This window comes from Hippocampus comes, unplaced genomic scaffold (genome assembly GCF_001891065.2).
Source record: "Hippocampus comes isolate QL1 unplaced genomic scaffold, H_comes_QL1_v1.1 scaffold207, whole genome shotgun sequence".
In the NCBI taxonomy this organism is placed as follows: Eukaryota; Metazoa; Chordata; class Actinopteri; order Syngnathiformes; family Syngnathidae; genus Hippocampus; species Hippocampus comes.
The window spans coordinates 758,830-774,586 of NW_017805146.1; the positions used below are offsets into that span (position 1 = coordinate 758,830).

Here is a 15,757-nt window from a genome sequence, read left to right on the forward strand (position 1 = left end):
ACAAGAAGAAAACTACCTCTCGATTTGCAGGGGTGGGGGAAGCGATTTCTAATTGATTATTTTAAGTCAATCAAAAATACTGTGACGTTATGAAATTATTGGCTCGTCCGCTCAAGGGGTGGGACTCGCTTCTGGTCATTGGCAGTAGCTTCAGAATAGTAGATTTTAATAGAAGTTAAATACAATACGACTTTGATCAAAGCAAATGACAATTCCTTTAAATGTACAAATTAAATAATTTCGTGATAAGTACAACTTCCTGTAACATGAGCATCACTTCCTCTATTTATCACGGATATATGTAAAAATAATACTTTTGTCACAGTTTTAGTTAACCACAGGGTGTTGTTAATGCATAGAAAAGTCAATCCATAATTCGTAAGTAAAAATATATATGGGGTAATAATAAAAAATGAATCCATCCTAGCCGATTTAGTGACGGAAACATGTTATGAGTGTGAGTTACGCCCCTGGTCATGCGGAGTACCTTTACAGTTATTATATTTTAAAACATAATAATAAACATAAAAAATAAATAAAAATAAGTAAAATCCTTCGTCGCCCATTCGAAGACGTAAGCGAGTACTTCCGGAATATGAACAGCGCTTCCGGTTTGGATTTCATAAACTCTGCACCTAGAGCAGGTATGTGGTGGCTTACTTTAGTGTACACAACATTTTCCTGATTTTCCTCGTGCGCTCTCATTCTGTGTTATTTATAAATAACCACGTTCTTATCGTGTGCTTGTTTGGACGCGTTGTCGCCATTTCTCTTCTGAACTCGTGACGCGGGCAAGGTTATAAGAGCGAGCCAGCCTAGCATCACAGGCTAACGCTAGCTGTGGCGCCGCTAGCGTGGAGGTCACCGGATTGATAGATTATATCATGCACATACATCTGTAACACACTGTTTGCATATGGTTACAATTGCTCAATGGACCACAGTTGCGAATATCGGACGTGTTTTGTCAGCATGTTGCTGGTACTCAACATTTTGGATTAGCTCACCTGCATAACAAACTTGCACACAAGGTGTGTCATGTAAGTGACAAGGTAATACAGTACATCAAAATGTATTAGTTTGAATGATTTGGTGGAGTTATATGATATCCTACTGAGCTGAATGTGGAAATCACATCTGTCATGTTTTAAATTGAATTCGGCCCCACGACGTTGCGTTTTGTTTTGACAGTGCTGGAGGTGTCTCATTAACATATCATTTATAAGTTATACATACCGATTTATAAAGTCATTATGTGCTATTGGTAAACTGCTTACCATGCGTGTATACATTAACAATCAAAATTTTAAAGGCCAGTTAGAAATGTCACATTGTTTTAAAGATCAATTTTATATGCGTGTACAGAAATCATAGACTACTGTTCAAAAGTTTGGGGGTGTCCTTACTGTGTGAGTTTGTGTTTGTGCGTGCAATCTGAAAAAAAACATATATAATGCAAACAATGTTTTAAACAGTTACAAAAAACATTTCAAAGCAAAGTCAAAGTAACGGAACAATTCCAAATTTTGACTTCCCAAGGATGCTGTCCCTGTCTCGGGCTGTCGTGAGCGGGGTGGCACGTGCCCCGGCGGCGCTCAGTCAAGGCGCCATTGTACGATTCAACAGCACTGCACAGGTAACATCTCTAGAAATTTCGACTGAAATTATGCCAACATCAAACAGTTTTAATATATCTGTCTGATTTTCCCACAGACCCCTCCTAAGAAAACCACATTTGGGCCACTGGCAGATGAGGACAGAATATTCACCAACCTCTACGGCCGTCATGACTGGAAGTAAGACCTGCACAAGCCATGTCCAGTACATATTATATTCTTTGGTTAATTTGAGCGAATGCACTTTAGGCTGAATGGCGCCTTGAAGCGTGGCGACTGGTACAAGACCAAGGAGATCCTTCTCAAGGGCGTGGACTGGATTCTCAATGAGATCAAGGTGTCGGGCCTGCGCGGGAGAGGAGGCGCAGGGTTCCCCACTGGCATGAAATGGAGTTTCATGAACAAGCCCAGCGACGGCAGGTCGGAAACACTTCCAAAACAATAATCCCCTACATATTCACATTTATTTATGTGGAACAATTCCTAACGTATGCGCTACCTGAATACCCTACGATGCCGTCTAATGCCTTCCCTCAAAAGGAAGGTAGTCACGTCATTTGTCAATAAACAAAGAAAGCTATTTTGTCCACCCCCCTCCTAGACCGAAGTATCTGGTGGTGAACGCTGACGAAGGCGAGCCGGGCACGTGCAAAGACCGGGAGATCATGAGGAACGATCCCCACAAGCTGGTGGAGGGCTGCCTGGTTGCCGGCAGGGCCATGGGGGCCCGCGCCGCCTACATCTACATCCGCGGGGAGTTCTACAATGAGTCCTCCAACCTGCAGGTGGGATCGCACGCCTCTGATGTTTAAGAACGGCATCATGCTCAGGTGTTTTCGTTGCAGAGGGCGTAATGTAATAAATGATGTAAATGAATTCCTGTCAGACGTTGCAAAAGTTTTCTAGACTATCTGGACAAAGATTGAATTCACGCTTGACTTGGAATGAGAAGGCAAACACTTTATGGTAAAATTACTGTCCCTTTGAAAGACACGTCGAAGGAAAGGGGAAAAGGAAGCAGTTGTGTACCTCTCCCTCATGCCTCTTCTGCCCGAACGAAACGCCTTTAAGCATCTGAAGCGTGAACGTGATGTGTGCAGGTGGCCATCAACGAGGCGTATGCGGCAGGGCTCATCGGCAGGAACGCGTGCGGCTCAGGCTACGACTTTGACGTGTTTGTGATGCGCGGCGCCGGCGCCTACATCTGCGGCGAGGAGACGGCGCTCATCGAGTCACTGGAGGGGAAGCAGGGCAAGCCCCGCCTCAAGCCCCCGTTTCCTGCTGATGTAGGTGAGTCTTCACACAGAAAGTGCGCCATTGAACACAAAGCCTTTTTCAGCATTTTTTTCAGAAATGTCCCCCTCCCCTGTTACTTCTGTGGTGAAGGCGTGTTTGGCTGTCCGACGACGGTGGCCAACGTGGAGACGGTAGCTGTGGCGCCTACCATCTGCCGACGCGGAGGCACCTGGTTTCTGGGTTTCGGCCGGGAGAGGAACTCGGGTACCAAACTCTTCAACATCTCCGGCCACGTCAACCACCCGTGCACCGTCGAAGAGGAGATGTCCATCCCCTTGAAGGATCTCATCGAGAGGCACGCGGGTACGTTAGGGGCCTCGCGCTTTCTACCTTTACGTCGGAGTGCCACAAAGCTACATATTAGCATGCACAGTAACCACTGGGGCCTGAGCAATTAATCGGCCGGAGGATTTAGCTGTTTTAAAATGTTTTTTTTTTTTTTTAAACACATTTCAACATAAGACAATGATAACACTGCTCAACAGCAAGGCGAAGGCGTTGAGAGGTCGGGTTGCGTATTGCATTTGTGTGATCATATGTGTGACGTGAGTCCGCCCCATTAACTCCCCCGAAAACATAATCTGACACTAACACTACATGAACGACCATTTGTGAGACAGGCGGCGTTCGCGGCGGATGGGACAACCTGTTGGCCGTTATCCCCGGTGGCTCCTCTACCCCACTTATCCCCAAGAAGGTGTGCGAGGAGGTGCTGATGGACTTTGACGGCCTCGTCCAGGCTCAGACCGGACTGGGAACGGCGGCACTCATTGTCATGGACAAATCTGTGCGTTTTTTCCCCGTTTTAACAAGCGTCTTATGATCATATTCAATGTTGACAATTTGGGGCGGGGCCATGTTTTTTCAGACGGACATCATCAGAGCCATTGCCCGCCTGATTGAGTTCTACAAGCACGAGAGTTGTGGCCAGTGCACACCTTGCAGAGAAGGTCCCTTTTCCCATCATACTTAACTTACACGACATTCATTTACTGTGTGGCTAAATTCGTTCCTGCTCATGAAGGAGTGGACTGGATGAACAACATGATGTGGCGTTTCGTGCAAGGCGACGCACGGCAGTCGGAGATCGACATGATCTGGGAGATCAGCAAGCAGATCGAAGGACACACCATCTGTGCCCTGGGAGACGGTGCTGCCTGGCCCGTACAGGTAAGCGCCACGGAAATTACCAAATGCACACTACTGACAAGCATATGGTGGCTAACGATGTAGGGGTTCGTCTCCAAATGAAATTTCTCATTCAGCGCAATCCTATTTTGATTTCTTGACATGGCTAGCATCAGGCTGCTGAGAACTAACAGTTAGCACGAGAAGCTAACGTAGCAGCCATAAGTGCTTGGTGTTCGCCATCTTATCAACCATGAGTTCCGCTTCTCGTTTCAGGGTTTGATTCGACATTTCAGGCCGCTCATGGAAAGCCGAATCGCCCAATTCCGGGAACAAAAGCAGGCCAGCGGTTAAAATGTCCGCTTGCCCTTCATTTTGCGGGTGCATTCCTGTGCCTCATCTCCACCTGAAACATACGAATGCTTGTGTTGTTCACAAAGTATTTAAAAATAAATAACGTGGTTTTTGTTTTGTCTCCTTGTGTCATGGAAATGTCAATAAAGTCCTATGACCCTCAAATACTCTCTGGTATCCTATTCACCACTATTCATGTTGTTTTTAATAGTTATGTTAGTGGTTCTCAAACTGGTGCTCGGGACTGCAAGGTGAAAGCTGTAGTTTAGGCTTCAGGGCACCAATTTGCTTACGTCTTATCATTAAAACAAATCAAAAATCATCTTTACATATGGGGGCCAATGTGCTAATAAAACTAACATACCAATTACTCGTCCCAACTTTATCTTTGGGCCAATTTGGAGTCAATTTGTCCTCTTATTGTTACAAAGCAATGTGTCTTTTCCAGAATAAAAGGTGGAATTACAAGAGTAGTTGTATTTCTGAGATCCCTTTGTTGAAATATAAGAACGGGACATCATCAAATAAAATTTAATAGAATAAACGAGTGTTACAGTATAAAGTGCAGTTACTGTACACCTGTGTATGCGATGACAACAGTGTATTCATTGTTAATTTTATCTGTCGTTTTAAAAATGCGGTCAACAGCAATGTGGACAACTGGGTAGGAAAGTGAAAACCTGTATAAATGTATTAAGATTTAAAATAATAATTAGTTCAACAATTCATAATTCCTGAACGTATTTATATTGATGGAAACTAAATATTTAGGTACTGTACTCTGGAGTGATTGAAAGTCTCGCGAGGTGTGCAACACGATTTGACGAGACTTTGCTTGTCACGTGACCCGGATAAACGACGCTTGGCGCCGTGGATTCAAGGGTAAGCAAATCAATGTCTTTTTTACTAATAATATATTCAAATGTCAGAGTTGACCCTATTTCGTAGCGGTCGAATGAACTATGCATGATGACTAAGAGACAGAGAGTTCAACTGAAAAAAATATATACCATGACCGTTTCGCTGTCTGCGTCGTCCTCCGTTTTTTTTAACCAAGCGTAACCGTCTATTGTAGTGAGAATCTTACGTTTTGTATTGTTGTAGATAAAGACATCGACTTGATGAAAGTCGAGGACGTCATCGTGGGCACGAACATGAGCAACACCGACCCAGAGATGAAATCTGGTGAATCTTCTGCGACGTCCCTGCTGCACATCCGTAAGATGTCTACTTAACTGACAGCAGCTCAAACGCACCACTTACAAATATGGTCACTAGAAAAGAACAGAAAAATCATTGTCAATTTCCGGGGCATAGTTGGAGTTTTAGCACGAGATCAATTTGTGAGTTTGCTAGTGTAAAAATATATTTGAACCCCGCCCCCACCACCACCAAAACAAACAAACAAACATACATACATACATACATATAACGGGTGGACATAAAGTGTTATGTTGTCTTTTTTGTAGAAACCTGTGTCTTCCTTGACTGGCCCAGTTTTTTGTGAGTAGTGCATGTGCATCAAGCTTCCACCTGTAATTATTTGTGGTTGCGATGCAGGAGAGGACTATGACGATCCGCACTGTCCACAATGTCTCATCACATTTCGGTCCTCTGAGACCAGAAAGAACCACATGCGGAGGACTCACCCAGAGCAGTACAGCAGGCATTTGATGCAGGTTGCTATGATCAACATTCGTTAGTCTCCACTGAGCCTGTAGGCCATGTCAAGCTGGCTGTCAGTCAACATTTTTTTTATCTTTCCGCAGAACCACACGCTGTTCTCGTGTTATAAGTGTGATAGGCTTTTTGGTTCCCCGGAGGAACTTAAGGTGCACAGTGGGCTCCATCACCAGGCTGACGACATCCCTGTCTGCTCCTCCTGCTCCAAAGTCTTTACCAACTTTAGTGGGGTGAGGGAAATGAACCCGTTTATCACGGGGGATTGATTTCAGACACATCCGCAGTCGGTGAAAATCTGCAATAAAGAGTCTTCAGTCTTCCTGACTGATTGTGTGGTCACAGCTCTACAGGCACAAACGGAAGGGCTGCGTGGAAGGCGTGTGGCGCTGCAGAGACTGTGGTGTGCGCTGTCGCAGCCTCATGGACTTTCACTTGCACTGTATCGAAGACCACGATAAGGACGTGGTGTCGGCGGCACAAAGTGGCGGGCGCCTCTGCTCCATCTGCTGGCGCCACTTCCTCACCGACGAGGCGCTGAGGAATCACCAAGACAGGGTCGACGGCGCTGTAATGCAGCCCACTGTTAAACGCAACCTGCAAACCAAGACCATGAAGATGCACGATAAGAAGAAGAAGAAGAAGAAGAAGAGGGTTGAGGACGACGACGATGCCAACAAAGACAATGAAGAGGACAAAGAGGAAGAGAAGTTGAGGATTCCGTGTCCTGAAGATGACTGCGATCTGGTGTTCCCATCCATTGACGCCCTGAGAGCACACAAGAGGAGCCAGCACCCAGCGCAGCCACCATCTTCTTTGGGTCACAACAAGCGCTGACCATGGCATAAATGCCAGCCTGTACATTACTGTTGTTTGTTTTCAATGCTGCATCCTTTTTTCACTTGTACACTTGATGGCAAGCTTTTTCCTCATCAGCAGCCATTTTAGTTGTTTTAAAGCCTTCAGAAGAAGGGGGGGTTATGGTGAAATCCAAACATTTGCAATTGCTTTTTTTTTTTTTCCAAAAGGATTTTTTTAAGTTAAAAACCACGATATTTGAATGATCAGTGCTTTCGGGTTAACAATATTAAAAATTGTCTTCAATAAACAAAATATTCATGTTGATTTTATTTTAAAGTGTGTTACCCTCCTAAATATTTGTTTTTATTATTGTTGATTCAATGAAGTGTCATTTTTCCATATGCTTGGATTTATTTATTTGTGTATTTTAAATTTATTTACATAGGATGGAATATTTGATTTTAAACATTTTAAAAAATGCAATATGGAACATTAAATGCGTTTAAGAACTTCATTTTGAATTTACGATTCAACGAGCTGCAGCATAAACTTCATAGCATAAAACCACAAAATTAACATCAGAAAACATGCACAATTATAAAATGATCTGACTGTAATGGCTCTGAACCAGGTTTTTGTTCTGTAAATTGGCTAATTGTATTAAAGTTAATTCACAAATTATAGTTCGTGACATTGATTATTTGTACGTTTTAAAACGTTGCGAAAATAGTAATAAACGAAAGTGGTGCACGCCAACAAAACAAACGGAGCAGCGAGGAGTAGTTTTTTCCCATGATGCACTTGTGCTTCCTTCCTATCTGGCGCCTTCTGGCCGAGAGCGGTCCAGGTCCATCTTGCCTGTTCGTGTTCGCACCCACGGAGCTCGGCAGGCAGCGCGCTCGCGGTCTTCTTCCTCTTGCTGTCGTCGTGCTCAAAAATGGCGGCGCCGAGAGGCGGAACGTCGTCGTCCGCCAACATCGCGGTGGGTTCGGGCGGCCAGACAGTCGCCCGAGCTCGCTTCCCGGGCCGTCCGTGCGCGAGCCGCGTCGGCCGGCTGCGTCTGGGCAAGCGAAGCAAACGCGGAAGGCTGTGCTCGGATGACGGCAAGTCGTCCGGCGGAGGGCCGAGGCCCGTCAACATCGGCCTTGCGTTGAGCGACGACTCGGCCTTGCTCCGTCTGCTCGGGCTGGCTGAGAAGCATGAGCGGCGGAGGGAAGTGGGCTTCGAGTCGAGCGAAGAGGTGAGCGAGCCAACTCAAGCGTCTTGTCAACAAAATGTCTCACTTGGATCAATCGTGACAAATGGCGCTTGGGTGCACTTGTTGTTTAGGAATTACAAAGGAGGTGGAAGCCCCTTTATACGTTAGCGGCAAAGTAGCTTTAGCTTCGGCGTCTTACGCGGACGAACGCTTAGTTCCGGTGCTTGTGCGGGGATTAATTGTTCATTTACAGTCCACATTTGCATGTTTTTTAACAAATATCGGTGTCCTTCGAAGCGGCACGAGGCGAAAACTTTGGCGGCTAGCGACGGTTGTTGATGGAAACGAGCGCCGTGTAGTAAACTTTGGCCAGCTCATGTGCTGAAATAAAAGAGCACGCAATGTCTTTAATTCGTTTTGGGATTTGCTCATTTTTCGTGCCGAAAACCTCACAGTGGCAAGTTGATCGTCATACCTACCACGTTGGAGCTGTCAGCTGACTGCAAGACGGAAAGCACTCTGAGCATGTCCACGATATTTTGGATATCCAACTGGAATGTTTATTTTTTTTCATACTACCAGGCCAACTGGTACGACCTGAAGAATTGGTATCAAGGATATCCTCCTCAAACAGCCTCATACCCACTTTAAAGTCCATGGAATACGTTTCAGTGCACTAGTGCAACAACTCTGACTTACTAATAGTTTTTTGCGCTACTACTACTGCAGTCAAACCATACTAACACTACTAGGCTCAACCATCGCGCACTCGTAGCATCCTGCATCCTTCTTGTCGCACCAAACTGCACTAGTAGGGTTCTCGAGTTCTCGTTGTAGTATGCTAATGCGAACTAGCACACAGTTTTGGCTCACAAATAACATCTATTTGTCCGACTACTGTACTGCACTAACACTAGTCAAACAAAATCTCAATGGTAGCAAACAAATGCTCAAACATGAATGCAAGAAGTGTCTCTTTACTCAAACAAAATGCGAATAAAAAAAGGTGTTTTGGCCGTAAAATGTGTGCCCGATGGATGACCAATGAAGAGGCTTTCAACGTTTTACTCTTGCCGATCAATTGACCCCGTTTTGGGTGCTAGCCCACAGTGGTGAAAAACGCTGGCGTTCTCAGGGAGATGTTGATTCATGTTCTGGAGGAGTTATCGTACTGTTATCCCAGATTATTTGCGATTCACTCGTGATTTATTTGGTGCAAAACCTGAGTAGTTATTGGGTTGATGCTTTCCCCCCCTTCAAACCGCCACAAGATGGCGGCAAACCCAACGCATCTCCACAGTAACCTTCGTCGTTATACGTAGGATATATAATAGATGCCAGTGAGTTTTGTTATATTGTCGGTCTCCTGATGTCGATGCAACGTTTGTTGCATTATTTGTTTGAAGTGTTAGATTGATGCGAGTTTTGTCTGAATAAGTCACAGTACCATTGTATTTACTTTGACTTGAGCAATAGTTTTGTCTATTGCTTCCATGCCAGAGTTGGTACAGTATTCGCAGTCTAGGTGAACTTGGTTTAAAAGATCATGTAACATGTGTCTTTGTTGCTATATATATTTGAATTTTTTTTAAGAAATCGCCTAAGACATGATAGGTAAAAGTCATGGCATCACTTGATTTGAACAAAGCATTGATGTCACATGGACTGATATCCGAGCGGTTGACTTAAATGTTCTCACTGCTGGCAAAGTAAAAGAAAAAATGAAAATCGGATAAATGGTCAAATGTCTTTTTCCCACAAGGTGAAATGATTTAAATCGGAACACAAACTAATCCATCTTAAATGCATCCTTGTGTTTTTTCTTCAGGAGGAAAGCTTTGGTGGTTTTGGCACAACCACTGCTCGTTTATCCAGCAAGTTGAAGCCCCCCAAAGTTGCACAGCCTTCTGAAGTTGCGCAGCGTTCCGATGGTGTGACGCCAACTCCTGCAACCAAATCTGTCATTGGGAAAATATTACCCAAGACCCCCAAAGCAACACCGATTGGGAATATTGTATCACAGGGTGCCAAAGAAGGAGAGAAAGAAGAAGATGGGCTGTCTGACATGATTTTACCACCGAATTCCAAAGAAGTGCTGATTGGTACAATTGTACCTCGGCGCTCGAAAAAAGAATGGGTTGGCGTGAAAGGCAGAAGAATGAAAGTCAAAGAGGCGCCAACCGAGATTTTTCAAGGGCAAGGCGGAACGGCAAAAGGCATCCAGGCAGGGGTCGGTGAAGCAGAACGAACCGAGGAAGTTCCGACAGCCGAGAGTGCGGGGCAGGCGCTTGCAATGACGGTCAAAATGCCAGGTGCCGCCTCACCGCCGAGGCCCGCAAAGCGCGCCAGGCTGTCGGCGGCGTCCCTGCAGCGCAGCCAGAGGAAAAAACCGGCAAAGGACGTGGCCGCGTCCCCGGAGATTGGCGCGGAGGCTGGCGCGCAGAGCGGGCCGGAAGCAGCAATGCCGCTGGAGGGGTTGTCGTCGTCGCCGCTGCCTGTGTTACCTGAGCACCGCGTGTACAAACGACACTCGCGCAAGTGCTTATATGGCAAGCGAAAGAAGGTCAAAAATGCCACGCCCGCCACCACCGCAATCCGCAGAAGGAACCGCATCAAGCACGTGTTTTACACCTACGTCACCGACCCCGGGCCCACTGCTCCGCCGGACCTCGAACCCAGCTCCCTCGTGGAACAGCACAACTCCTCGAGCGTGACGACTGCGCGCACGTCCCGCGTCATCAAGACGCCCAAGAGGTTTTTGGATGAGGCCATGGTGCCCTTCCCGAAAGGCCACTTGTCATCATGGCTGAAGAATCACCCGAAAGAGGATGAGAAGACCAGCACATCTTCGCAAGACTCCGTTTACGATGCCAAGTTGGAGGTAGACGCCGCGCCCAACGCAGCCGACAAGTTGTCTCCCCCAGCGAAGCTCCCTGTCAGACCAATTCACGGCAGCAGTCACCTTGACTTCTACAAGAAACTCAAGAGGCTTACCTTGAAGCTGGCAGAGAAGAAGAGAGGCCATTACGCCGTGCGGGTCGAAGACGATGACGGCTCACGTCCAGACGATTTAAAGATGGCCGTGAAAAAGAGGAGGCGGCGCAAGGCCAAACTGACCGTGGAGGAGATGGACTCGCCCGGAGTCGTGAGGAAGCTCGCCGTGGTCGTCAACAGCGACGCCAAGACGTCTTCGCAAGCATCCCCGGAAGTCACCGACAGGAATGGTAAGCGCGATTCGTTTCGTTTGGTGACATCACGTGCCTACCGAAGTGTCCCACTTTACGTCTGCGCAGAGGCCGTGGGGAGCGGCGAGGCTCGTCCTGCGGCGCTGGCACCAGATGCGGGCGTGCCCGGGCACCGCGCGGTGGGCCTGAGTGGAGCCAACAAGAGGATGCTGCACCTGCTCAAGAAAGCCAAAGTGCAGCTCATCAAGATTGACCAGCAGAAGCAGTTCAAATTGTCGCAGGTGTGCACCGAATTCTTTTGCTACCCCCGAACACGAATACACGTAAATATGTCCTCATTGGGACTTTTACATATTAACAGTTGAGCTCTAGTGACACTCACGCGGCAGTGAGCAGGCGAAGGAAAAGGAGAGTCAACCGGTCTGCGAAACTGCATCCTCAGGTAATTAGCATATTTAATCTTTGATATTTTACTCTGTATGAGTCTTTAACATGCTTTCATTAGTTGCATTGAGAAATTTGTAGTCAATGATGGAAACTAAAAGAAATCTATAATCGCTAGATAGTAACGAAACATGAAACAGTATGTCGGTTTGCTCACTTTAATCGTTATAATTGTGATTTTGGATGATAGGAGCAGCCTCTGGGCGGTCCCAGGATCAAGCACGTGTGTCGGGCGGCGGCGGTCGCCCTGGGCCAGCCGCGGGCGATGGTGCCCGACGACATTCCCCGGCTCAGTGCCCTTCCGCTGCACGAGAGGGAGGGCATCACCGTTTCCCCCGCAATAGAAGGTACGCCCCATGCACACGTGTTGCTCTTTTACGTGGCACATTAGACAGGACAAAAAAAAAAAGTGCATTCCCAGTGCTCAAGCATTTTTAGTCCCGACTGATCCCCACTTGTGACACAAACCATGTAGATGAGCTTTTGTTTGTTTTCAACACTCAAACCAAGACACCGAGTAGACAAATAAGTAGAGGGCAGTTGAGAAGGCATCAAAAATATCTTCACGTTAGCACATCACAGTGCACTTGTAGCAACAATAAAGCATAAACCCACCCCACCACAAAATACCCCCCCCCCCTTAAAAAACAAAAAAAATCACCAATCCCAAAAAGACAAACCGTGCCTTGTACACTCCATGTAGTTGTAAGTCAATTATTTGCCAGCAAAAATATCTTTTGTCACACACAGATTAGCCACTGCTGTTGGAAAGCTTTACCCAACACTGGTCGATCGGCCATCACTCTGTATGAGGTGAGAAAGTGCTGTTTGACCATTAGACTCGCTGCCCTGAAGCACACGTAGAGACAAACTTGCACCGCATTAAAGAGGCCTGCGCTAAAATCGACACAGATCCGTCCACCACACTGAATTCCATTTGATCACCGACGTTGTCATCTGCGACGACGACAGGAAAGACACTGAAATGGAAACCGCAAAGTTGGCATGTGCTGTGTGAGAAAAGATTGCCTGCGCTCTCCAAAATGATGAATTATTACATGACATGAAGCTCGATTTTTCAAGGTATGTTATCTCATGCATCCAAAGTAAGAGTGGCATCGTGGAATTTTCAGGAATATGCATCTGCGGAAGTAAGATTTTGAATCCGAATAAAATGCCGTGGATCTTGAGCTTGGGCGAATAAACTCCTCTCTAATATCGATGCCACTCATTCTCCTTTCAAAAAATAAAATTAAATCTGTTCATGGACTATCGTTCGCACACGGGTAATTTATAGAACCAGTTTGAACTCTCTTCCTCAAGTGCGTCGAGTCTTACTCTTGATCTTGTGTTCGGCCCTGACGGCGTCTTCAACGTGAATTTCATTCTACTGGCGTGGTTGCTCCTCAATGTTGTGTGCATCCGTTTATTTATATGGTTTGTTTTACCCGGTTCTTCCTCTGTTCTTTTCTACACAATAGTCCATAAATACCACATACTTTTCTGTATATTATTTTATTTTTTATTTCATGCAAATTTACATACAACATTGTTAATGTTCTTCTAAAAGAATGCGACCTCCCCCCCTAATCATAAATAAAAGCCACCGGCTAGAATGTACCTCACAATGCCTTTATAAATGTGTTTAATGCCCTTTTGAGCTCCCATCCATCCGCTCCCTCTGCCGCTTGCAGATGTCGCAGACGACGATGATGACGATGAGATCTCTGATGGAGGCGGGGCTGAGTGGCCGGTCTCCCAGGAACCCCTTCAAGAGCAGAAGAAGCAATGGCGGCGGCGCGGGTGGCGGCGCGGCCGCAAGTTCAAAAAGCGCAAGATCTTGAGCCGCTACAGGCCCGGCGGCGTGCGCTCGCGGCGCTGTGGTTCGTGCAGAGGGTGCCTGGTGGACAGCGACTGCGCCAAGTGCACCAACTGTCGTGACAAGCCCAAGTTCGGCGGGCCCAACAAGAGGCGACAGTGTTGCATGTAAGCAAATATGGTTGTGTCCATCAAATTAGGCGGTCACTGGTCTTTTTTTTTCCCCCCTCCTCCTTTCTTTTTTTGCTTCTTCTCACTTGGTGGAGCTCGCGAGCGCCGCTGCTACCCCAGAGTGTGAAGCAAAGAAACAATGCATATAAAATGCGATGAACATGCTAGTTTGTACAAAAGTAACTTTTTCCATGAGTTAAAAAAAACGATGAAGACATTTTGTGCTGTATTTTCAACAGATACAGGAGGTGTGATAGAATTGAGACCACAAAGACAGAGCGCATCGTCAAACAATTTAAAGGTATGTATTGTTAAAAGTATATTGCTAGCTCTGGATGGTAGGCAGAGAAATTTGGTGAAAAAAAATCATTGAAGTATAGTGCTACCTTGACTTTAAGAATGATCTTTTTCTCCAAGTCATTTTTTTTTCTCCCGTTTTTTTTTTATTTTTTTTTATTGCAAGTCAAAGTTTGAATGAGCAAGCTCCAAATACACACCCAGTCAAGTGGGACTGATCGGGGAAAACAAATGTAGTTATGCCCTTGCACGTGGGAAAGCGGAGCAGCCGTCGCCGATGCACTTTTTGCAGTTTATTGAACGGGACAAACGATCGAACACAAATACAAAACGAGAATGCTAACAAGGAGCAGACCTTTATGCTGAAATAACCAGCCAACCATACTCCGGTTCCTGATTTCACACACAAGCTGCGCCCCCTGAAAGGCACACATGCGTCACACCAACATGACACTGCGAACCATAACAGTTGATACAAATCTTCTCTTACATTTTTATAAAATAAAGTCAAGGATGAGAGATTTTTTTTGGGTGGGAGCTGACGTTTGAATGCTGGTGTCATATGAAGCAAAATAACGTGAGTGATCATCACTCATGCGCCTCCATTTTGTCAGTCCGGGCCAGGCAGTTTTCGGGACCCATGTCAAGCAGCGATGACGGCAACTGGGGTGCCAGGGAGTCGAGCACGAAGCTGTCCTTAGCGCCGACTAAAATCCGCAAGCATTCTTTGCGCAACATCACGCCGCGCTCCTTCAGCAATCTGCTCAAGTCCGAGTCGGACGAGGAGCCAGAGGAAGAGAGGGAAGAGTTCAAGGAGGAGAAAATGGCCGCTAAGCAAGGTAGATGACAACCTCAGTGCACCCCCCCAGCCCTCTTAAAAAAACACACACACACAACAACAGAACCATTTTGTTCTTTTTGAGATCTTGGACTTGGACTGTCCGTATGTGAGAACGTCCCCATGGAGGTGATGAAGCAGCGGCGGCCGTTTTCCAAAGGAAGCCGACCAAGAGCCAACAAGGTAATGTTGCCTGCAAGTGTCTTTCTTCTCATGTAGCTCCTTTAGACTCCCTGGGGTAAATTATTTGGAATGTGGTTTACGACTACTACTTGCTCTTGGTCTGCTATTATTTTATGCCAAGTCTGACAAATTCCCAACTAGACGACAACTTCCAAGTAATTTCCTTCCCAGGCCTCTTTTCTTTTCTTATTTTGTCCACCAATCTAAAATGTGCTAGGATTAGATACCTTAGGGAAAGTAGATGTAGATTTTCCGCGTTGAGCCTTGCTAACCTTTTTTCCCCCCTCTGCTTTTACTTGTTTGTTCTAAAATATAGATGCTTTGAATATGTGTTGTTGTTGCAAATATGTCTCGAACGGAGTATTTTGACACATTTCACTTGCAAGTCTGGGGGGTGGTTAACAGCAACAACCTTTTTGTGGGTGTCGATCTGGATTGTAGAAAATTAGCGGTTTATTACAGTTGATCTTGAGTGAGACTGGTGTCCAAAGTAAAAAAAAAAAAAAAAAAAAGAAAGACTGTTCGAGATGCAACCAGAAAGAAGCACGGCAAGCAACATTGCGGAGTGACCGCAAGTCAGTTTTACGGAGCCGAGTTAATCAAAGACCTCTTTTCCACTGTGCAGGCATGTCAGTGGCAGCATACATTTAGAATCATCTGATAGATTGTTTGCGTGCTTTGGTAGGTGCTGCCGTTTTGGTTAGCAGTGTGTGCGTGTGTGTGTGTGTGTGTGTGTGTGTGTGTGTGT

The 15,757-nt window shown here is 46.0% G+C and overlaps 3 protein-coding genes across 4 annotated transcripts in view; all 3 read left to right on the forward strand.

The window, feature by feature from the left end:
* The first annotated feature begins 576 nt into the window (after positions 1 to 576).
* On the forward strand, positions 577 to 4,561 carry ndufv1 (NADH:ubiquinone oxidoreductase core subunit V1). The gene is made up of 11 exons (XM_019867807.1): positions 577 to 644; positions 1,540 to 1,636; positions 1,714 to 1,796; positions 1,866 to 2,036; positions 2,218 to 2,401; positions 2,717 to 2,906; positions 3,003 to 3,215; positions 3,533 to 3,699; positions 3,781 to 3,862; positions 3,937 to 4,082; positions 4,317 to 4,561. Exons 2-11 carry the CDS (start codon positions 1,541 to 1,543, stop codon positions 4,392 to 4,394), a joined length of 1,410 nt encoding a protein of 469 aa, XP_019723366.1. The 5' UTR covers positions 577 to 644; position 1,540; the 3' UTR covers positions 4,395 to 4,561.
* A 624-nt stretch (positions 4,562 to 5,185) lies between these two features.
* Positions 5,186 to 7,202, forward strand: LOC109514608 (zinc finger protein 576-like). Of its 2 annotated transcripts, none has more exons than XM_019867875.1 (5): positions 5,186 to 5,276; positions 5,499 to 5,612; positions 5,955 to 6,073; positions 6,164 to 6,307; positions 6,420 to 7,202. In XM_019867875.1, the coding sequence occupies exons 2-5, from the start codon at positions 5,516 to 5,518 to the stop codon at positions 6,909 to 6,911; spliced, it is 852 nt and encodes a 283-aa protein (XP_019723434.1). In that variant the 5' UTR covers positions 5,186 to 5,276; positions 5,499 to 5,515; the 3' UTR covers positions 6,912 to 7,202. The 2 variants fall into 2 exon arrangements, with proteins under 2 accessions (XP_019723434.1, XP_019723435.1); XM_019867876.1 differs by having other exon boundaries at positions 5,499 to 5,579.
* Positions 7,203 to 7,662: 460 nt separating this feature from the next.
* The window catches only part of kmt2ba (lysine (K)-specific methyltransferase 2Ba), a 24,982-nt gene continuing 16,887 nt past the window's right edge, over positions 7,663 to 15,757 (forward strand). Inside the window, exons 1-9 of the mRNA XM_019867735.1 lie at positions 7,663 to 8,115; positions 9,902 to 11,297; positions 11,367 to 11,539; positions 11,620 to 11,700; positions 11,893 to 12,049; positions 13,397 to 13,688; positions 13,931 to 13,992; positions 14,603 to 14,827; positions 14,912 to 15,009. Of these exons, the coding sequence (XP_019723294.1) occupies positions 7,813 to 8,115; positions 9,902 to 11,297; positions 11,367 to 11,539; positions 11,620 to 11,700; positions 11,893 to 12,049; positions 13,397 to 13,688; positions 13,931 to 13,992; positions 14,603 to 14,827; positions 14,912 to 15,009 (2,787 nt within the window). The 5' untranslated portion in view covers positions 7,663 to 7,812. The remainder of the gene's footprint in view (positions 8,116 to 9,901; positions 11,298 to 11,366; positions 11,540 to 11,619; positions 11,701 to 11,892; positions 12,050 to 13,396; positions 13,689 to 13,930; positions 13,993 to 14,602; positions 14,828 to 14,911; positions 15,010 to 15,757) is intronic.

Coding starts and splice junctions, on each gene's coding strand:
- ndufv1 (XM_019867807.1), top strand. CDS start 1,541: ATGCTGTCCCTGTCTCGGGCTGTCGTGAGCGGGGTGGCACGTGCCCCG. Junction 2,402..2,716: donor ATGAGTCCTCCAACCTGCAG/GTGGGATCGCAC, acceptor TGATGTGTGCAG/GTGGCCATCAACGAGGCGTA. Junction 3,863..3,936: donor GTGCACACCTTGCAGAGAAG/GTCCCTTTTCCC, acceptor CTGCTCATGAAG/GAGTGGACTGGATGAACAAC.
- LOC109514608 (XM_019867875.1), top strand. CDS start 5,516: ATGAAAGTCGAGGACGTCATCGTGGGCACGAACATGAGCAACACCGAC. Junction 5,613..5,954: donor GACGTCCCTGCTGCACATCC/GTAAGATGTCTA, acceptor GTTGCGATGCAG/GAGAGGACTATGACGATCCG. Junction 6,074..6,163: donor ACAGCAGGCATTTGATGCAG/GTTGCTATGATC, acceptor ATCTTTCCGCAG/AACCACACGCTGTTCTCGTG.